This window comes from Podarcis filfolensis (genome assembly GCF_964270895.1).
Source record: "Podarcis filfolensis genome assembly, chromosome: 8".
NCBI lineage: Eukaryota > Metazoa > Chordata > Lepidosauria > Squamata > Lacertidae > Podarcis > Podarcis filfolensis.
Genome location: NC_139611.1, coordinates 27,930,966 through 27,954,206, shown reverse-complemented (window position 1 = coordinate 27,954,206; position 23,241 = coordinate 27,930,966). Strand labels below are relative to the sequence as shown.

The following is a 23,241-nucleotide window of genomic DNA, read 5'->3' as shown; positions in this document are numbered from 1 at the left end:
ACCCAAACCTGAGTAAAACCCTCCCTCTGGTTTCCAGAAACTGATATTCATAAGCATTAGTGCCTCCGAGCTTGGAGGCAGAGCAAAGCCACCATGGCTGGTCACCATTGTTATCCTTCTCTCCAAACCTCTTTTAAAGCCATCCAAGGTGGTGGCCATCACAATGCATAGTCCCATGGGTGAAATATATATATATATATATAGAGAGAGAGAGAGAGAGAGAGAGAGATGAAGAATTATTGTGCTTTTTGCAAAGTCTCATTGAGAGTCACACTGCAAATGGTCCTTTTTTTGCCTACCCAAACATGGAGCACTGCTTACTCTCTTGAATATAATACCTTAGTTGTTAAAGGTAAAGGGACCCCTGACCATTAGGTCCAGTTGCGGACGACTCTGGGGTTGCAGCACTCATCTTGCTATACTGGCCGAGGGAGCTGGCGTACAGCTTCCGGGTCATGTGGCCAGCATGACTAAGCCGCTTCTGGCAAACCAGAGCAGCGCACGGAAACACCGTTTACCTTCCCGCCAGAGCAGTACTTATTTATTTACTTGCACTTCATGCTTTCAAACTGCTAGGTTGGCAGGAGCAGGGACCGAGCAATGGGAACTCACCCCGTCATGGGGATTTGAACCGTTGACCTTCTGATTGGCAAGCCCTAGGCTCTGTGGTTTAACCCACAGCGCCACCCGCATCCCTTGAAGCTTAGTTGTTACGATGTGGTAAAATGTGTCCAAGCCACATTCCTGGCGGACCACCCCATTCCTTTTTTCCCAATATTCTTCTCTTCCACCTGCAGTTGTGCCCAGAGTGGGAACACGAGGAGGAACAGCCACCAGCGTAAAATCAACCAGCAGGAAGAGAGTTGTCAGAATCTGACGGACTTCACCCCAGCCAGAGTCCCTAGCAACCTGGATATATTCACGGCCTACAATGAGACGCTACAGTGTTCCCATGAATGTGTGAGGACGCCAGTGCCGGTCTACGCGGAGGAGACAATACTTCCCCCAGGGGATTATAAAACATCCTTCAATGGAAATAGGTAAGGAAGCAGAAGCTCGTTCGGACTCATCCATTTGCATTTAGTGGATATTGGATTTGGTGGTTGACATCATGAGCAAAATAGAGTCTCTCTTTCTTTCTGTCTGTCTGTCTCTCCCACACAAGCACAAGTAAGGTAAAACCGTTAGTACCTCCTTCCACATGGTCCCATTCCCCTCTGGAGGGAAACTTAGAAAAGCTGGCAAAAGCAGGGGTCCAGATAGAATTGAATGTTTCCCCTATATGTTTACACCCATACCTTGACTGAAAAGGACCACACCCATCACTGTGTACACCAGTGGTAGCCAATGTGGAGCCCTTCAGTTTTTGCTGGAATTCAACCAGTAGAGGTTGGCCCATTAAGGAGAATGGGGCACTTCCCCACCAACCCCATCTTACCCTCAGCCATTAACCACCTGCCTTCTTAACTGCATCCAGCCCATGGGGGTGGCACCGGCCAACATTTCCCTCCTTCTAAGTCTGAGTGTTGCCTTCACAGAACTCAGCAGGGAGGCGGCGGCATGATAGTTATTATTTAACTATTGCATTTGTGTCCCACCTTTCTTCCAAGGACCTCAAGGTGGTGCATGTAGTCCTTTTTCTTTTATCCTCACAACAACCCCATGAATTAGGTTAGGCTAAGAGGCAGGGACTGGCCCAGGTCACCCAGTGAGCATCATGGCTGAGTGTGGAGATTTGAACCCTGGTTTCAAAGTCTTAGCTTGACACTGTAACCACTACACCTTGGTGACTATCTGCTTATCATTAGTTCGGGCTCTGCCTGCCATTAGCTCTGGTTCCTCCAAGTGTTGGCCTCCTCGCCTTCCACTCTCCCCGTCCCAGCGGTTTCCAGTCTCCACTGACTAAAACTCCCAACACTTCCAGCCAGCATGGCTAATGGTCAAGGGGGGATGATGGGAGGTGATTTCCAGCAACTTCTGGAGGGTACCACGCTGGCTAATCCCGTATGTACACCCTGAACAGCAGTTTTATCCTATATGCCCTGAGCCAGATACATGTTGAAATTCTCAACACTAAAGCAAAGATTTCAATGTGTGTCTGTATTAGATGTGACAACAGCCCAATGCCCCCCCCCATTGTAAAACAGAGAGGCAACCAATCTGTGTGTCATAGTCTGCCAGGAAGAGTTGCCCTACGTTAATCTGTCCCAGGACTGAACCAGAAAGCTGATCATAGATCTCTCTTCCCAACTTCATGTTCCATTCAGTGTAACTCAGGGTGAATCCAAACAACTGACAACCCTTTGGTGACTAGTTTTCTGAGTGAGTGTCAAGCGATGGTAGTCACTATTCACTCCTTATCTATTAAACCACTTCTCTACATTCCAACCTCTATGATGGGATGAGAAGGGGAATAAAAAACCTGGAGAAACTGTAATAAGATAATTTTTCAGTTTGAAGATTGAGGGGTGAGGGAATCACTTTGTGGTGTGTTCCTCCAACGTGACATCAAAATTTATTGTCTGAAATAGTCCTGTTTGCAGGACGTTCTGCAACTATATTTTTCTCAGTTTGAAAAGGATCTCTGGGACAACCCAACACACACACAAATACACCCACACACCCACAACTCCTCCTCTGTCTCCCACACACAATATTTGTTCTACTGGTTCTACTTAATGTGCAGTGAAGTTTTGCAAGCACTGTGGTTAATGTGAGATTGTGGGATGGGGATTCTTTTGTCCAGCTTGAGATTTCATCACACTGAAGATGGGAGGGCAAGATAGACACCGAGCGTAGTATTCAACACTAATCCTGCTCAGAGTAGACTCACTGAAGTTAATAGACATGGGTAATTTAGGTTCACTGAATCTGTGTAGGACTTGGTTGAATACTGCCCCATAAGTGTGAAATGTTAAGCATTTTCTCAGAAGCCTGTAATCTGTTGAGTGCATCTGATTGAATGACCAGCAAAGCAGCCATGAGGAAATATACTCTCAGTTGCTTAGGGGCCAATTGCATGCAACTCTGAGGGTTTTGTCAATGTTTGTGTGTGTGTGTGTGTGTGTGTGTGTGTTTGACACTGGAATCATGATTATCCATTGTGAATCACCTCCCTCCCACAGGAGACATGGATGATTGCTAGGAGAGGCATAAACTCAGCCTTCCCCATCTTGGCGTTTACAGAAGTGGGTGGACTCCAGCTCCCATCAGTCCCAGCTAGCACAGCCAATGGTCTGGGATGATGGGAATTGTAGTCCAAGCATTTGGAGGGTCCTAGGCTGGGGAAGGCAGTCCCATGCCATTGTTGGTGATGCTACTACCAAAAGCAAGTTTGGGGGGCAGGAATGGAACTCCTGTTCAATTCTTATATCAACACTTATGAGCACTTTCTAAGAATTGTAAATATCTAGACCACAAGTGGCTAACCTGCACACACGCACACCCAGATGTTGGTGGGCTATAATCCCCACAATCTCTGAACATTGGCCATGTTCTTGTACATCCTACAATATCTGGAGGACCACAGGTTCCCCACCCCGATGTATAGATATAAAGCACCCTTCCAACCCAATTCCATCCAAATGTTGTTAGACTTAAGCTCAGGGGGTGATCAACATCTGGAGGACTCCAGGCAGATGAGTGTTGCCCTTGCTCCTCTGGAAGCTCCCTTGGACAACTTAATTTTGCCAAGTTGTGTGTCCTATCCCACTCATCAAATTCTTGCTTGATGGAACTGAAACCCACCCAGACTCTATATGTTCTCTATATATCTTTTTGATTCCCTTTGACCATCCCACTAAAGCCACAGCCAGCAAACATGATCCTGTGTTGTTCAGCCACTCCTTGATTTTTTTTGCCCAATCTGCATGCTACCTTTGTCATGCTGTTGCCATGCTTCCATGGTCGACTCCCATTTCACATAGGAAAAGTTTCTCAATCATCTTACTTCCCAGGCAAAAAATGCCCACTGCATCCAGAATTTGATGTTATGGATGTAACCTGATTATTGGGAACTGATGGCTATGTCACAAAGGCAATTTTAAGTTCAACCTTGCCTGCCTGCCCACAGATATTGTAGTATCCCACAAGTCCCAATGCAATTGGCGTACATCCAACGATGCTACGATCATTTTATTTGGCTTAAGAGTGAGAGGCAACTTGGCCCCCCAAAAGTCTGTCTTTAGAAGAGTCTTGCTGATGATCAGTGCAAAGATTTCCAACCAAACATTTGCTGCATACTTGAAGCATGCTTGAACTTCATCTACTAAACCCAATTAAGATTCTGAGAAATCTCCACACCACTGCTTCGTCCCCATTGGTCCAAATTTAGAACTGAACTTAAATAGGGAAAGGGGACACCACTCAGATTCTGCAGGGTCCCCAGGAATTGGGGGGGGGGGAGATTTGTTGCAATCTATGGGGGGGATACTCTTGTGGAAATCTGTGTGGGTGTTGTGGACACTAGCTGGAAGTGCCCAGATGTGAGCTTCCTGGTGGGCAGAAGATTGGCAAGGATTTTTCAACCATTTCATTGTGTGCCTGTCTTTGTGATGCTGGAATATGAGCCCCAGTCAACCAATGCTTGGGGAGCCATAGAGTGGCAGTTTTGGGGAAGTGGGGGTGAAGGGCGTACCTATGTGTCTGTGTGTCTGTGTTGTCCTGTTGTACCTGTGAACTGTGGAGAACCGTTTCCTACAGGTGCCTTTCCATTTTTATGCTCCTCTTTCTGTATTCTTCCCTGGCAGGTGTGCATTGGCTGGAAAGGGTTCATTGCGGTTTATTTCTATCTTTAAAAAAGCGGGGGGGGGGGAGAGAATATGATTTTTGTCTAAAGGTGGTGCTTTGTTGGGAATTATTGGTCTCTGCTCAATTCTTTCAGATTTGGCAAAATTGCCGGTCTTGCAATTTTTTTACAGAGGAAATCAGAGGGTACAACTTTTCAGTTTTTTGCATGGCCAAAAGCCATTGGCCTGGTATCAAGCAGGCATCTTAAACAGCCTATGACTGTGTCTGCAAAGCTCATTGGAAAAGCTCAAAACCACAACATAAGATACAAATATGACTCTTTCCCCTGTATCTGAGACATCTCAGTGTAGGGATTGAGGCTTCAGTTGCCATTATAAGCCCTATATAGTTATTACTATGGCTATTAGAGCCTCTGTATCCTTCAACAGAGGGGACATGGGTGGCACTGTGGTCTAAACGACAGATCCTAATGCTTGCCAATCAGAAGGTCAGCGGTTCGAATCCCCGCAATGGGGGGAGCTCCCGTTGTTTGGTCCCAGCTCCTGCCCACCTAGCAGTTCGAAAGCACGTCAAGTGCAAGTAGATAAATAGGTACCGCTCCAGCGGGAAGGTAAACGGCATTTCCGTGCGCTTCTCTGGTTCACCAGAAGTGGCTTAGTCATGCTGGCCACATGACCCGGAAGCTGTCTATGGACAAACGCCGGCTCCCTCAGCCTATAGAGTGAGATGAGCGCTGCAACCCCAGAGTCATCCGTGACTGGACCTAATGGTCAGGGGTCCCTTTATTTTCTATCCTTCAACATGGGTGATATAGCATCCACTCAGGTCCCATGTTGGGATACCAATGCTGACTGGGGATTTTGTTTGTTTTAATCTGGGATGGGGTTTCCCCCACACCTTCAAAAAACCCCTCCACTTTCCTCTTGGAACACCTGCAGAAGCCAATACAACCATCCAAAGCATTGTTTTGAAATTATTGTCCCCACTCAAAATATGAAAAGGAAAAGCTGATTTTGGGCTGCAGATGTAGCTAGACTTACTTGCTGTGTGTTACACATTGCCACGTGCCAGTCGATTTTTCTGCTTGCAGCAGACCCTCCTCCTCCGATCGGCATCTAATCCCTGTGGCCTTTGTGTCTGAGAAATGGTTTGAAATCTCCTGTTGACCAGCCGAAGTCTGTTTTATTTCCTGGGGGCAGGGCAGACGCCATGTGTCCATTTCCTGGTACGTACCTTCTCTTCCGCCATTTTTATTCCCAAATCACCAATCTGTCCGCCCAGTGAAATCCCTCCCACACTTTCCAATCGCACCCCTGCTGTGATCGAAGGGAGCTCCCCGATGCTTTTAATTAAAATGCCTTGCTAGTTTACGCAGAAAAAGAAAAAGAGGGAAAGCGAGCACGACTTTTGCTCTGCAAACGCCAAACATTTGCTGCTACATTAATCTATCGAACCTTTGTTTTTAATCTGTTTTAGATTATCGCAGTTACGCAAGGCGCTTATCACAGCAGGGCTGAAATTGCTTGCATGCAGAGGTGGCATTGGAACAACTAACATTAAGCATGTTTCAGATGAATTTAAATTATTGTAATGAGTTGCTTTCATTTCCTTACCTAATGTTATTGCTTCAGATTGTTTTGTAATAATTGATTACAAGTCAGGATTCCTAAACATTTAGTTATAAAAAATGTCTGGTGAAGAAACAAGGAGAGGGTCTGGTGTTTTGCCACTTCTGTAATAGAACACACACATGCCTTTTTATTTGGAGCTTAGGATGGGTAACAATATTGTACAGGCATCTCAAAAGCACATGGTCTAAATTCAAACAGGGATGGTGGTAGGATGTTGAGGAACTTCTGTTGGATAACCAACATAGTCCATGTTCAGGGGTGATGAGGGCTATAGTACAGCAAAATCTGGAGGACTACAGGTCCTCAGTCCTTGAATTAGATGGATGGAGAGGAAGAGGGGGGTGAGTCAGAGAAGGGGGGGGGGAGGCATTGGTTTTTGTTTTGTTTTGTTTTGCAAAATCACCTTCCAAAGTTCGCCCTTCCTTCCACAAATAATTCAGCTTCTTTTAGAGATTAATTAATTTGTATACCCCCTTCATCCATAGATCTCAGGGTGGTTCACAGCATCATCTAGTAGGACATTTGGAGCAAAACTGGAGTTTAGGGGGTACAAAGTTTACCCCACCCACAAAACCAACCAACCAACCATTAAACTTTATCTTCAGACTCATTTTTCCATCCATAATGATAGTTGTTCAGGTGTCTCGGTCTCGTGGTGAACCAGAGACAGAAAATTGAGGCAAGGTTTCTTAGGCAAGGTGAGAAAACTATTCTGTTTTTGCGTGCTGTGATTTACAGCACAGCAAATTAGGGGAAGGCGCATATGCAAGGGGTTAACTTGGCTAAAGCCTCTGAAGCATTGAGAGAAGTGGGAGAACTTCTCTGGTCTTCCAGTGGTTCCATTACCCAGGGATACACCCTTCTCACCCACCCACAGTCCGCTTTTGCCGCCTCCCATTCCTTATGTGCCTTCAAGAGCATCATTTCAGAGGAAAGGAATCGCAGGCTGTGTACGAATGACATTTTATTCTAGAATCCATGGAAACCGAGTCCTTTCCCGCTCCCAAACACAATCTCAACCTACTGTGTATTTTTATTTTTTGCTCATGAAAAGCACTTCTGGAGAAACTGGTTTCATTCTAAAAATAAAAGCTCATTGCAATTTATTCTGCCTCACCCCACAGTATATCCATTTGAAGACAAAAGGAACTGGATGTAGGAGATCCTAGTGAGATGGGTTGCAGGCCCATGCAGGGATGGGGAGGCAGTTGGGTACACTTGCCCCAGGCCTCCAAGGGCTAAGCCAGGTGGAGGCCCTCAACAGGGACTGGCTGCTTTTTTGTTTGAGTTCATAACTTTATTCTAACAAGACTCCCTCCTTGGACCTCAGACAAGCACTGCATGGACCTGGTGGGTGTCGCAGTCTTTTTAATGTGAGCTATATACAAGTATTTACAAAAGCAGTTCATACAGAGTACCTACACCTTAGGGCAAACGAATACTCTCCACCACAGCACCACCACAGCACAGCACAACCACACCACAACCATTGAACAGGCTTTCCTTTTAAAACAGGTGATAGCCAATCACATTCCTGCTGAGTCACTCTGACCCAGCACTTCACAGAGTATTGCATCAGCCTGTTGAAGCCTGCAGACTTACTCATCATCCTGCGAATCCCAACAGTGGGGTGTATCCACACATACCCAGTGACATTTTGGGTGGGCATATAGGAGGGCTCAATCAACAAATCAGGTCTATGCAGAGGGACTTGGGTGTTGGATGAGTCGGGTTCAGACAGCCATGAATTTCCAAGAGTTGGAATGAATGGTCCATGACTGTCAGGGAGCAGGACATCAGGAAGGCAGGAGGCCAGGCAGGGAAACCCCACAAAAAAAAATCTAGGCTCTACCTCTGCATCACCAGCTGCATCTTCCAGGAGAAGGTAAACCCAACTTAGCTGGGTCTTCTCACAGCAAGGCTGTGAGTGTTCTCTGCAGGCATCCTACCCAGGGGGCTGTGTGCTGTGTGCCCTCACCCTTCTGATAACCACCTTCACATATCTGAAGGACTTTCACATGGAAGGTGGGACGAGCTTGTTTCTGGCTGCTCTGGAGGGAAGGACCCCAACCAATGGATTCAAATGGCAAGAAATGAGATCCTAGCTAAACATTGGGAAGAATTTGCTGGCGGTAAGAGCTGTTTGAGAGTGGAATAGACTCCCTTGGAAGGTGGTGGTCTGTCCTTTGACCGAGGTTTTTAAGGAGAGTTTGGATGGCCAGCTCTCAGGGATTCTTCAGCTGTGATTCCTGTATTGTAGGAGGTTGGACTGGGGTCCCTTCCAAGTATACAATTCTACGATTCTATGATCATCACTTGGGTTCATACCAAATAGCACATGTGTGCAGCATAAGGTTTGAAGACCTGCCTGGAGAGATGCCTGGGGAATGGCAGTAATGGGGTCATGGCAGTCAGTGTCAATGAGACCCACAGGGTGTGGCCACCATAGGGTTGCATGAGTATGAGTGAATGTGTGTGTGTGTGGTGATGCAAAGGTTGTGCTGGGGGTGCATAGCTGTCAACCTTCCCTTTTTTTGCAGGAAATTCCCTTATTCCAGCGCCGTTTCCCGCTGCTTCCCACTGCTATCCCGGATCGTTAGATATTCCGTAGCCTGTCCCCGGGACAGGTGAGGCTGCTGATCCCTTATTTTCAAATCTGAAAGTTGACAGCTATGTGGGGGTGGTGTCTTCACCACTGTGGGTTCTCTTTCAGTAGTGGGCACCATGGTGGTACAGATCCATTCATGCGATCTCCATTTGTCCATTTTGCTACTGATTAGGGCACAGTCCTCCTCCAAAAGTATATTCTGCGACAGATGTGCTAATGTTCTGGCTTGGTCAAGGTGGAGCGGCAAGGCTTGGAAGCTTAGTTTAGAGTAAAGGAGAGTAAGAGGGGACATGATCAGAATATGTAAAACGATGCATGGTATGGAGAAAGTGAGTAGCAACGCTACAACTTGTGGACATCCCAGGAAGCTGAGCATCAGAAGATTGAGAACAGATTTGTGCTCCTCCATGCAGCACATAGTTAAAATATGGAACTCACTCCTGCAGGAAGAAGCAACAGCCGCCAGCCTGGATGGTTTTTAAAAGAGTGTTAGACAAATTCATGGAGGAGATGGCTATGGGTGGCTGCCAGCCAGGATGGCTCTGCTCTGCCTCTGAATACGTGTCATAAGCAATAATGCTTCTGAATACAGTGGTACCTTGGTTTAAGAACAGCTTAGTTTATGAACAACTTGGATTAAGAACGCTGCAAACCCGGAAGTAGGTGTTTTGGTTTGTGAACTTTGCCTTGGAAGCAGAACATGTTCCGCTTCCTGTTGAGTGTGTTCCATTTGTAAATTGAGTCCCCCACCGCTGTGGGAAAGCACGTCTTGGTTTAAGAATGCTTTGGTTTAAGAATGGACTTCTGGAACGGATTAAGTTCATAAACCAAGGTACCATTGTACCAGTTGGTGGAAATCACAGGAGGAGAGAGGGCTCTTGTGCTCAGGTCCTGCTTTCAGGTTTCCTATTTGGGCATCTGGTGGGCCATTGTGAGAACAAGATGCTGAAACTAGATGGACCATTGGCCTGATCCAGCAGGGCTTTTCTTGTGTTCTTGTTTTTTTTTCTTTGTTCTTATGATTCCGAATTCCCACTGAGGTCTGATGATACTAGAAATGTTACAGCCATTCCCCCCCTCCCTCTCCTTTAGTATCTGCGGTGTCTTTCATGTTGTTCCTTTGAAGGTGGCCTTGTCGACTGCAGCGGGAGGGGAAAAGCTATTAGACATAACCCGCCATTTCACTGTAGGGTAGCCAGGCCAGTTTTGAGCCAAGCAGTCGAGCAAATTAATTGGTCAGTCTCGAATCTGCCCCCTCCCTGTACCGTCATAATGAATCACGGATCTCCCCTAAATGAAATTTTCCAGCCTTCGCTAACTGTGACTTGCTCGGAATTGCCCGTTTAACATCATGCCCAGCCACTGAGCATTACAAAAAAGGTAATTAGATTAGAACAGAAAAGAGAATAAAAAGTTAACGGCCTCCGCTGAAGCTGCTCCACACAGCTATTTCGGGGGCTGCTGAGATGAAATATGAGATTGTCAGAGGCTCAGGATGAGGATGGGGCCTAGAAAGCTGCCTTATACCAAGTCAGACCATCAATACATCTATCTCAGTTCACGTGTTAGGGGGAGGGCCATGTTTGGCATGCAGAAGGCATCTTCAGCTACGGTGTCTGCAGAAATCTTTTCCAGAGACTTTCTCCCCCCCCCCCAGTGGGAGGCAATATTTTTGGGTGGAGGGCCAAAGTAAAACACTGAAATGGTTGAGCTGGCCAGTGTCTCACACAAAATGCTGTCTGTACATTTGGGCTCATATCGCCGGTTCTAAAAATGCTAGAAATCTCTTTTTTTTAAGAAAAGAAAAGAATGAAAGCTGGGAATCTGCGGAGTATGGTTCAACCTGGGGGCATCAAGGAAGGCCTTTGAAGGCATCATGGTCCCTGTCAGGTACACCAGGTTGGGAACACGTGAAGATGGACCAATGAGCTGGCTTGGTGTAAGGCTCCAAGACAGAGCAGGAGAAGAGGGGTGGGGGGGAGAGAGATCTTACTTTTGCTGAACTAGCTGCCATTCACCTACTACCAGCAGGGATAGCACAATATGTTTTGTTGCTGAGCTGGAACAGCAAATGTTGTCCCACCTGAACAGGAAGGTGCAGAAATCCCAAAGGCCCCTTTCCTTGTACTAAAAACCATTAAATAACTGAACATTGTTCTGCTTTTTACGTGGCATTAAAAACAAACAAACAGGTGTGTGGCAGGCATCTGGTTCAGAAGTCCCTTCTGTACCCTGAGAACCACCTCCACAAATTCTGTAAATTATTATAGATTATTATAACCAGCCCATCAACACTGCATCTTGAAGAACAATTCAGCCAATCAAATCCTCCTGGAACTTTGGACCCTGTGGGAACCCTGTAGTCCATCTGTTGTTAATTATTAACATTCTCTCCAATATCCTTCCTGAGAAGAAACCCCTGGTTAAATCAGCAAGATCTTACAGCAAAAAACCAAATACAGTTCTGGACCTATAAAATCTTATTCTGTGTAGTTCTAAGGAAAAAAAAGAAAAGAAAAGAACCCCAGAGTATTGCTTACATCCTTCAAAAGTCGATGGACATGCTCTGTGAAGTCTGCAACATTTCTATACAAGGGAAATTAGCTCTTTAATAATATTTATAATATATTGATATGGAAGTGTGTATTATTCCAGCCCCTGGGACAGAGTGGGTGAGATTGCAAGTGAAGGTAGTGTAAATGGCAAGTGAGAGCACTGTTTTGCAAAATTGCCAAGAAATGATAAAATGGGAAAGTGGTCGCTTTTCAATGCCACCAAAAATCCCTTCTCTAAACAGGCAGTTCAACTAAGCACTAACTCTATTCTTATTAAAACTTTACACCTGAACCCTGAATTAGAGCCATGTAGAAAAATTCTCTGGAGAAATTGGAAAGACTCCTTAAATTTATTCAGGTTCTCTGGGTGGAGCTCACCAGTAGAAATAATAGTTGCATTACCTATTTACTTTTGCATAAATTTTTTCTTCTTCTTCTTCTTCTTCTTCTTCTTCTTCTTCTTCTTCTTCTTCTTCTTCTTCTTCTTCTTCTTCTTCTTCTTTTTCTTCAGCTGACATTTTGCATTCTCACCGATGCACCAGACCAAGCATAATTCCAAGCAAACCTATTGAGGTTTCAGTGTGAGCTGAAAGGCAACCATTAGCTTTTCATTAGAAATGCTAACAACCCTACCAAAAAATGCAACCATTTGAACTATCAGCATGAAGCAGGAAGCACATCAAAGGAAAGGAAAGATGTTCCCAGCCTTTGATTCCCCCCTCCCAATTCTCTTTCCCCAGCTGATGACAACACCATTCCTGCTCCGAAATAAGTCCCAGAGCAACTCTCCTCCCCCACTTTACCACCATTTTTTCTCTGCCTTGGGTGTTTTAATTTTCAACCGGAAAGATGAGCTGTAAGTGCCCCCCAAGAAATAAGAGACAGGCAAAGAAGGATGCAACAAGACCTCATTTCACTTTCTAAGGAAACACAGAGAGATGCTTATGGGAGGAGGTGCTCCTTGAGAACCGTAATTTGGATGAGAAGAGGTGATAAAAAAAAAATCCTCAAGAAGCATAAAAGAGCCCACATAAGTCCTTTGGGCCTCCAGTTGTGAATATCTGCTTGGCTGCTATCCCAGGGACTCTCGCTCCTCTTCCTTTGACTAAAAAGGCACCAAATTGAGGTCACAGAAGATTCCACATCAAGGAGTGACCTAGTTTGCAAATTGAGGCCATGGAGAAAAGCTGTTAAGAGCGTAATAAATATACAGGTTGCTACTGACACGTCTCTGTCTCTGTAGCTTCACTCTGCAGCGCTTATTAGTGTCTGCACAGTGCTGAGAAACCAGATCTGGTGGTTCACCTAAGATCAAATTGTTACGTGTGTGTGTGTGTGTGTGTGTGTGTGTGCAGTACAGCATGTGGTATAGGGGATGTTCCATGGGGGTTCCGATTTGGCATTGCACAGTGATATAAGCTGCAGCACCAGGGTGGGCTACTGTTACTGTGCAAGCTGGATGTACCTGGTATCCTGGCCTGATTCTGCCTGATGCCAACAAAAGCTTTTTTTACTATTAGTGTTACGCGCTAAGAAGTCCACGTAAAGTAGCTCATCTCGTCATGGGGGGCAGTCAGAGAACTGTGTTGTGCTGGTGGTGGTGCTGGAGATTAAGTATCAGGAAGAAGGCTGTTAATTAAGATTTCAGATCACCGCATGATTTGGGGAACTGGAAACTCAACGTGAGGTAGGAGAGGACTCCATATCGGAGCAGGGGTCGCTTGTTTTCCACTGTCCCAAAGGATGGGACCTGAACCAATGGATTCAAATGTTAAGAAAGGAGATTGCAGATAAACATTTGTTGTTGTTGTTGTTTAGTCGGGTCCGACTCTTCATGATCCCATGGACCAGAGCACGCCAGGCACTCCTGTCTTCCACTGCCTCCCGCAGTTTGGTCAAACTCATGCTGGTAGCTTCGAGAACACTGTTCAACCATCTCATCCTCTCTTGTCCCCTTCTCCTTGTGCCCTCAATCTTTCCCGGCATCAGGGTCTTTTCCAGGGAGTCTTCTCTTCTAATGAGGTGGCCAAAGTATTGGAGCCTCAGCTTCAGGATCTGTCCTTCCAGTGAGCACTCAGGGCCGATTTCCTGATAGGTTTGATCTTCTTGCAGTCCATGGGACTCTCAAGAGTCTCCTCCAGCATTAAACATTAGGAAGAACTTTTGAGGTAAAAGCTGTTCGACAGTGGAACAGACTCCCTCAGAAGTTGATTGATTCTCCTTCATTGGAGGCTTTTCAACAGAGTATGGATGGCCACCAGTCAGAAATTCTTTAGTTGTGATTCCAGCGTTTCAGGGGGTTGGACTGGAGGATCCTTCGGATCCCTTCCAACGCTACAATTATATGGTTCTATAATTCCTTCAGACACCCCCCCAACTTGGAGCTTTTCAGTTGTTTTCAATGTTGGGGAGCATTTTCCCCCTCAACTTGCTGGTAGCAGTGTCTATCCCAGTGGTTTGTGGTTCCCATTTGTACTTAGAATTTTCATCTTGATGATGTAGCTTTATTCTGAAGGGGATGGGGATAGGATGGAACCCAACAGATCCTGAGAGATGAACTGGCATGGAGGTGGGAATAAGAGGTGAGCCTGGAGACAATCTGTGGGACCTTTCACCCATCCAACCCTTCTCCATGATTTCAAGCTACAAGTCTACTATACTGCCTTTTTTGGTCATAAATGAAATATGCTTCAATCGGCTAGCCTTTGCTTCTCCACCCCCCACAAGGTTCCAGACTACAACTCCTGTCAACCAAGGGGTTGTAGTACAGAAGATCTGGAGGCCACCAGACTGGCAAAGGCCGAGATGGAGAAATGCACAATTTTGCTTCATCCACTTCTCTCTGAATCATTTTAGCTCCAGGGTTTGGCTTCCTGCTGTATGTTTGCTTTATGGTTGGTAACCTGGCAAGGTCATCTCTCCCTGGTTTATTTATTTAATTGTTGCATTTCTATCCCTCCCCCCTCCCCAAGGAGCTCAACGTGATGGATACATGGTCCTCCCCCTCCTCATTCATTTCCCACAACAACCCTATGAGGTAGGTTAGGATGAGAGGTTTTGGACCTTGATCTCCCGGGTCCAACACCTTAACCACTACATCCCATTGGCTCTCAATAAAGGCCACGAAGCAGGTTGTGAGAAAAGGACCTCCAGCCGAACCATAAACAGAGCTCTTTCTAAACCTCCCCCTCAAAAAAGAGATATGAATGGCAGTGTTGAGAGAGGGGTGTGCCCCTTTTGAGTCTAGCCTGCTAGCCATTGCACAAACAGCAATTAACTTTAAATGTAATTAAAGTTTAGCTGCAATACATGGTACTTATCTCCTGCATGTCGGCTAATCCTCAATAGATGTAACTCTAATGATGATTTACGGTTTTGCTAACGCGTCCCTTAATTTAAATTAAATGTGTAGTGATACTAAAGACCTCTCCTCTCTCTCACCCGCACCCAGATTGCACACTTGTGGGCTAAGTGGTTGGGAGGAGGAGAGGTGAATCCCTCAGAACAGGATCGGGGCCATGTGCTTCTGCTTCCCTTCCTCTGGCGAGGAGGTCACATTAATGAGGGCTGGTTGATGCTTTGGACATTTTGAATCAAAGGATGCTTACTGGCACATTACAAGAGGCCACTGCAGACAAGGATGCCCAGGACATTTTGCTGCTGGAAGCAAAAGAGAAAACGCTGCCCTTGTTTCTGCAACCACCACTATGTGCCCTCTGCTGCCATGCATCCCCTGCCACCTGGTGCTGCATGGATGTTCAGTGGAGGAAGTGGCAGTGGCTGTCAAGCACAGGAGGCAGTGAGTGGTGCTCTCCTTGGAGGCTGGATCTTCTGTGCCTCCCAGCTGATTGCCCTGGGGCCACTGCCTCAACTTGCCTCATGGGTGGGCCAGCCCTGACCGCAAATACAGCACTACAAACTGAGCTTTCAGAGCAGCTCCATCATTGTAGTTTTCAGCTGAGTCAAATCATAGCATAATGTCAATAAGTTGCATCAATAAGAACATAAGCAGTTAGCCTTGTTGGATCAGGCCAAAGGCCCATCTGTTGGAAGATTCAGGACACGTCAAATGAAGTCCTCAAAGGAAAACAGGGCCCAGCCTGGTGATAACAGAGTAATGGTGGAATGGATGACCTTGAAAGATGGTGGAATCTCCTTCACTGGAGGTTTTTAAGTAGAGGTTGGATGGCCATGTGTCAGGGATTCTTTAGCAGTGGTTCCTGTATTGCAGAGGGTTGGACTAGTTCCTTGAGACCCCTTACGATTCTGAAAACCTATGGTTCTATGATTCTTCATGCAGCACGTAGTTAAACCATGACACTTGCTCCCACAGGAGGCAGTGGTGGCTTTAAAAGAGGATTTGACAAATCCATGCAGGGTAAAGCTATTGGTGGCTACTAGCAAAGATGGCTATGCTTTTTTTCCATGTTCAGAGGAAGTCATGCATCTGAATGTGAGTTGCAGGAAACCATTGTAGAGGAGAAGGCTACAATTCAAAGTGTTGGTGCTGACCTTTAAAGCCCTAAACGGCCTTGGCCCAGAATACCTGAAGGAGCATCTTCGCGCCCATCGTTCACTGAGGTCCAGAGCCGAGGGCCTTCTGGTGGTTCCCTCACTGTGGGAAGTGAGGTTACAGGGAACCAGGCAGAGGGCCTTCTCGGTGGTGGCGCCTGCCCTGTGGAACGCCCTCCCATCAGATGTCAAGGAAATAAACAACTATCTGACTTTTAGAAGACATCTGAAGGCAGTCCTGATTAGGGAAGGTTTTAATATTTGATGTTTTGTTTTTAATCTGTTGGGTGCCACCCCAAGTGGCTGGTGAAACCCAGCTGGATGGGCAGAGTAATAATAATAATAATAATAATAATAATAATAATAATAATAATTCTCAGATCCTGTTTTCAGGCTTCCCATTGGTGCATCTGACTGGCCACTGTGAGAACCGGATGCTGGACTAGATGGGCCATTAGCCTGATCCAGCAGGCTCTTCTTACTTTATTATCTAGTTCAGCCTCCTGTTCTCACAGCAACGGACCTGATGCCTCAAATGGAAAATCCCCTGTCTTTCTTAATTTTGCATCACTGGCAGAATTTGTTATCCCCCACTGCCCCCGCTTCCCTATTTATAAAATGTTCACAGTGCTTCCCCTTCTCTCTCTCCTTTTCCCACCAAACCCACAGTGCAAATGAGCAGGGATGTCATATTTTAAATGTTGCCCTCCTTCCTTCTTTGAACCCCTAGAACCGCCAAGATGCATTTTATGACTCAACCCCTTCAGTGAGTATATCTTCTGTGTTTCCTATCCATCATAATGCTGCACACATTCCAATCCCCAAGTGGAAAGAGATTCCAGAAATGCCTGCCCTTTCCCCAGGGTTTGGTTCCCTTGGAATGAAAGTCAGAGGAGGCTGTGATTATTATTATTATATATATATATATATATATATATATATATATATATATATATATATCACTTTGGACATGTACGTGGCAGGACTTAACTAGCCGGCCAAGTTATTACCACAACAAAGGCACTGGTTGAGTTGGTTCAGCAGGTTTCTCATACCATATACTAAGCCTCACATATGCAGGATCACATATTTGGAAGGGATTCACAGGTATTTTCCAGGCTGACACCTCAACTCTAACCAAAGCAAACATTAAACCAGAGGCACCAAGATGTTAAAGAGCTGTGGAAATGAAGCCTTTTGGGGAATGGTTGAGGGAGATGAGTATGTTTAGGCTGGGGGAGAGGAGACTGAGAGGTGAGGTGATGACCATCTCCAAATATCTGGAAGATGGAACAAGTTTGCTTTCTGCTGCTGCTGAGGGTAGGTCCCGAACCAATGGATTCAAATTGCAAGAAAAGAGATTCCAGCTAAACATTAGGAAGAACTTTCTGATGGTAAGAGTAGTTTGACAGTAGAATAGATTGCCTTGGATGGTGGTGGACTCTCCTTCATTGGAGGTTTATGAACAGATGATGGTTGGCCACCTGCCAAGGATTCCTGCATTGCAGGGCGTTGGGCTAGATGACCCTTGAGGTCCCTTCCAATCCTACAATTTGATGATTCTAGGATCTGTTTGGGAATCTGTCTTCCAATATGTTGCTAGACCCCATCTTGTTCTTGGGGTGCTCTAGATCTGTTTGAAGAATTTACCAGGGTATGGGGGTTGGAGCTTACCTTAGCTTTCCAAGGTGGCTGAAGGTGGTATGTGGGGGTTCCCCTCCATCCCGCAGTCACCATTTCTCCAGCACTCTGCAGCTTCCCCGACTGCCCACACTTCCTGATCTGAAAAAAATAAATAAATAGCCCAGCCGGAGGAATGACCTCATGATGTCTTCCCCTAGGCTGAGCATGGGAAACCAGGGAGGGTGCAAATTGCAGAGCGCTGATGAGATGGTTTGTGGAACAAATGGAAGGACCTTCACAAAACACCCCTCGACCACCTCAAAAATAAGGTAAGTAACAAAAACCCCAGACCTCATTCATGAGAATGTCATTGAAATGTTCCACCTGCTTTGATAATTATAGAATGCAATTCTATTCATTAAATCAGGCAGGCACCTTCAGCGTACTTTTCTCAGCACCTACTCAAAACATTTTTTAGGCAAGCCCACCCAGATACGTAGAATGTTGACATGTTCTTTCAATCTATTTTAGTTAATTTTAATTAGTATTTTGAAATGTTTTAAATTTAACAGTTAATTTCATTGCTTTATTCTGTTTGTAAACAGCTTTGAGGTTTTGTTTTGTTTTTCATTGCAATCAAATACTGTATTTTTTTTAAAGTTCTTTTCTCATTAATTGATGACCAATAGTCAAAAATGCAGGAGATGTTTCAATGTGGCACTAAAATTAGATAGCTTGTATAATATCACTTGTTGGTAGCCTGAGATGAAAAGGAACTTTCCCAGGTGACCAGATAACAAGAAATGATATATTCCTTGATTGCCTAACCCCCAAATCAGCCGACCCAGCCCCCTCACCTCGCCTCTGATACCATCAGATATCCACACAAGCCCATCAAGTCTGAACTAGATATTAGGGCATAAAATCCAGTGGGTGGAGGTTATAACCACAATGTTGGTTTCTTGATTTTGTGTAGGAAATTGACTAGGCAAGCTGGCTTGTAAGTCTGTAGGGTTTAATGCATGCATGCCCCGCTTGAACATTATTCCTCATGCACACTTGGATGTCTACCTGTGTTGGAGGTGGGGTACTAGCACAGGGTTGGTGGGGAGGGAAAGTGTGGTCTCACATCCCACGGCTTGTAGGAGAGCGATTGAGGAACATGTAGTCTCATCTGGTCTAGGGAAGCTCTTTTGTGTGTCAGAAGAGAATTGGTTTTGGGATTGTCTTTGTATGTAGTTGTTATTTGTTTTTTGCTTTTTGATAGGCCATAACTGGTTAACTTAAGTGAGTGTGGGCTGGTGACATTGCTCCTTAATACCTACCAGGAGCGTCTCCACCCCCATCATTCAACCTGGACACTGAGGTCCAGCACCGAGGGCCTTCTGCGAGAAGCGAAGTTACAGGGAACCAGGCAGAGGGCCTTCTCAGTAGTGGTGCCCACCCTGTGGAACGCCCTCCCATCAGATGTCAAAGAGAACAACAACTATCTGATGTTTAGAAGACATCTGAAGACAGCCCTGTTTAGGGAAGTTTTTAATGACTGATGTTTTAATTATTTTTAATCTTTTGTTGGAAGCCACCCAGAGTGGCTGGGGAAACCCAGGAAGATGGGCGGGGTATAAATATTATTATTATTATTATTATTATTATTATTATTATTATTATGCCAAGCTGTGCCCTGAGATCTGCTGGGGTGACCCTGCTTGGAGTTCCACTGATGGGTATCACTGTGATGTTCTGGTGTTTATGTAAACAAAATTGTGTGTGTATATCTTCCTATATACATAAAAATGCAAGGCTGTCATCACACAGCCCCCACTGGAGGATTAGTAGTGCCACATCACGGTCCTAGATTTGCATGTGGAAATGGGGTTAGGAAGGTGAAAAGGAAGCTTAGTAGTTTCCTGGGGTGGCAAGTGGATGCTCTATGGGTTAATGTAGGAGAAATGTGGGGAAAAGTTGGTGAACATAGCGAGTAGGAGAACAGCTCCTAGTGTAATTAAAGTAAATGTTTAGGCAAGTGTAATATGTGATTTAAAGTATGTGTTAGAAGAAGAAGAGTTTGGATTTGATATCCCGCTTTACCACTACCTGAAGGTGTCCCAAAGCGGCTAATAATTTCCTTTCCCTTCCTCCCCCACAACAAACACTCTGTGAGGTGAGTGAGGCTGAGGGACTTCAGAGAAGTGTGACTAGCCCAAGGTCACCCAGCAGCTGCATGTGGAGGAGCGGAGACGTTCCCCAGATTACGAGTCTACTGCTCTTAACCACTACACCATGTTAGGTTGCAAGGGGGAGAAAGAGCGTGCATGGAATATTGGAAGTGAATGGTGATTGAATGAGAGTTTGAAAGTGACTTTGAATGCTGGTGGGAGACAGTTTAGGGAGTCAGTTGAGTTTGGGAGTGAGTGGTAGGTGGAGTGGGAGTTAGAGCTGGAGATGGAGAGAGAGTTTGGATGGCAACAGGGTTGTTTTCAATAGAATTGGGTCTGCATTTTTATTAGCCACATGAGGCAAAGTAACAGATAGGATAACTCAAAACTTAAATCATATGCTTCTGTCCAGTATGTGATCATAGAGACCTATATTTATTATTTCTGCCCTAATAGATCATTGCCTTACACCACTTGCCTCTTGAATGGCTACATTAGATGTGGGAAATATTCAGGTACAGTGGTACCTCGGGTTAAGAACTTAATTTGTTCTGGAGGTCTGTTCTTAACCTGAAACTGTTCTTAACCTGAAGCACCACTTTAGCTAATGGGGCCTCCTGCTGCTGCCGCACCGCCAGAGCACATTTCTGTTCACGTCCTGAAGCAAAGTTCTTAACCCGAGGTACTATTTCTGGGTTAGCAGAGTCTGTAACCTGAAGCGTCTGTAACCTGAAGCGTATGTAACCTGAGGTACCACTGTACCCATTTCTGGGAGCCACAGGAAGGGAGAGAGAAGTGCTCTTGTGCTCAGCTCTTACCTGAGGGTTTCCCAGAAGAGGCATCTTGTTGGCCACTGGGAAAACATGAAGCTGGAGTAGATGGGATAGTGGCCTGATCCAGGAGGCGCTCATGTTTTCAATGAGGGACTTTAAATGAGTTCTTATGTTTTAAATGGGGGTCTTCTTGGTGGCAGTGCACCAATTGTGGACTCCCTCCCACAGTGACAGTTTTTCATCATCAGTCAAAGATGTGTTTGTTTGTCCAGGCTTTCGAGATCTGTGTGAAGAGTCCCAAACAGTTCAATATTTCCATCTGCTGCTATAGGGTTTTTTTTTTTTGCATGCTGTGAGTCTCCCTGGGCTCCTGTGGCAGGAAGGGGTGATACAGAACCAACACAACCATAATTTGAAAAGTATTTTTTCAAGCTTCTGTACATATTGTTACCTACCTTAACCAGGCTAGAAAAATTATTATTTTCATTGGGTGTGATCTAATGTCAAGTCATGCTCAGATTTAAACCCCGTGGAATCAATTAATTTATATAGCTTTGGTTCCAACGGATCTCATTTCAGCATGTCTTGGTTAGACTCTCTCTCATGTTCTGTTTTTATTTAAAGAGGAAATAAAATTACATTTTACATTGGATGATTGTATATTTGGTCTGCGGAGGGTCCTTATGCGCATGGCTACTGTTTTATTCGAGTTTTTGTTGATTTTCTCTAAATTTGGTCAATTTAATTAAAGGCGAAAATGAGCTGTAAGGAAGGTGATAGCCACTGAAAATTAATGCATGGCTAATACTAAAAAACAAAACAAAAAAACTGTAGATCATTGTGGGATGCTGCTAATTTTAATATTTTCTTTTTGTCCTTAACAGGATTCCATTGGTGAACCTGTAAAAAAAAAAAAAGGAATGGGTTACCTATACCTACCATTTGTGTTTACTGATGGAAGACTCAAAGAACAGCCAAATATATTTTTATATAATAAAAAAGGGATTTGCCCCTACGAGTGATTGAATTTTCGAGGAGTGCATTATTTTTCATGGGAGAAGATGGTCGCGGGTGGGGTCTGGGGTGGGGAGAGAATAAACTTGCAAGCAAAGATGGAAGAAAGAAGATGGAAGCCAGCCAAACAGAGCCATGGCTTCAGTCTGGGACATGTGTGGACTGTGACTCTATTTTTGAACCTGTGCCAATAATACCATAATGTGCCATGATTCGCCTGGGGGAAACGTCTTCAGAAGGTGACGCAGAGCGGAATACATGTCAAAAAGAAAAAAAATATATAGTGAAAGCAAGGGTGGGGAATATCTCTTCTAATAAAGTCAGTATTTCTGGTTACTATACATATAATATATATATATATATATATAAACACAAACACTTTTTGTACTGTAGCAAATTTTTGGAAAAAAAATCTTAAATGTTCTGGGTTGTTGTTTTTTTCTAAAAAAAAAAATTAATACCATCAAAGAAATGGGTGTTGTGGGTTATAAATATGATTCCGTTTGACACGCTTAGTATATATGAACTTAAATAAATGGATGTTTTCTACTTCAGAAATTTAGTTTTCACAAACATATATGCTGACACCTGCATTTCAAAGCCCATTTCTACAAGAGAACTAATTTAACAACAACAACAACAATCCCGGGGTTGGGAAAAGGCAATTGAGCGTTCTCTGAATAATCCATGTTGATTACAGCTCTTAGAATTTAACAAAAGAATTTAACAAAAGTGGATCCCGTGTGAACATAGAGAGTTTCAGTGTGCAGAAGGAACCAATTCAGGCTATGACATTTCTCCATGCCTATGGGTTTCAGGATGCAACGCTAAAAAATTTTAACAGGGAGCAAGTCACATTGATTTTACTGAGATGTACTTCTGAGTAGACATGGTTAAGGTTGTCAGACTGTGTTCCATGGGGTTCCTTTAAATCTTACTGAGGATCCCTTGATGAGAAGGTCAGCAATGGTGGTGCCACATTTTTGATAGACAGAAATCTTCCCCTGCAATGCACATCCACAGGAGAGCGTGGGGGCCGTGTTCAGGAACAGCCCCTCAAGTTCACTCAAGGCAATGACAATGGCCAATAGATCTGATGTGTGAAGTTCTGGTGGTCATCTTTGCATTTGCTTCAGAACCTTCTGTCAACACACAAGAGATCCATGGCAGACGAGCCAGTGTGGGAAAAGATGCTTGAAAACTACATGACTATCTGCACATTCAGAACTTCGTGGAGAAAGGCTAGTGTATGCCAGGTGACCAAAAGCAAAGGAAAATAAGCCAATGTGTTGTATGGGGGAGGAGGGGCTTTGAAAGGTGTTTGGGAACATCGACTGGACCAGAACATGATGGGTGCTTACCTCACCAGTTTGCTGGTTTTTGTTTCTGAGGACAATTCAAAGTCCTTGTGTTGACTTCCAAAGCCTCTAGTTGTTTTTGGTGGGCTGGGATAGGTGAAGGTCTTCTCCTTCCACTTGAACCTGCCTATCAGCTCAAATAATCAAATAAGGATCTCCTTGTCCTACAGAGGTTAAGTAGCTCACTTACCTGAGAGAGGGTCTTCTTGTGTGGTGGCTCTGTGATTGTGGAATACCCTTCCTAGGCAAGTTATCACTTGGA

The 23,241-nt window shown here is 44.9% G+C and overlaps 1 protein-coding gene across 5 annotated transcripts in view; it reads left to right on the top strand.

The window, feature by feature from the left end:
- Window positions 1–21,634, top strand: part of AJAP1 (adherens junctions associated protein 1) — a 119,842-nt gene extending 98,208 nt beyond the window's left edge. For 2 of the 5 annotated variants that reach the window (XM_083628853.1, XM_083628854.1), the window contains exons 4-6: window positions 798–1,040; window positions 17,897–18,007; window positions 21,492–21,634. In XM_083628853.1, coding sequence (XP_083484979.1) covers window positions 798–1,040; window positions 17,897–18,007; window positions 21,492–21,513 — 376 coding nt within the window. In that variant the 3' untranslated portion in view covers window positions 21,514–21,634. Of the gene's footprint in view, window positions 1–797; window positions 1,041–5,842; window positions 5,975–17,896; window positions 18,008–21,491 lie in introns of those variants that run through there. The other 3 variants (XR_014551655.1, XR_014551656.1, XM_083628855.1) reach the window with 3 other exon arrangements.
- Window positions 21,635–23,241: the final 1,607 nt, after the last annotated feature.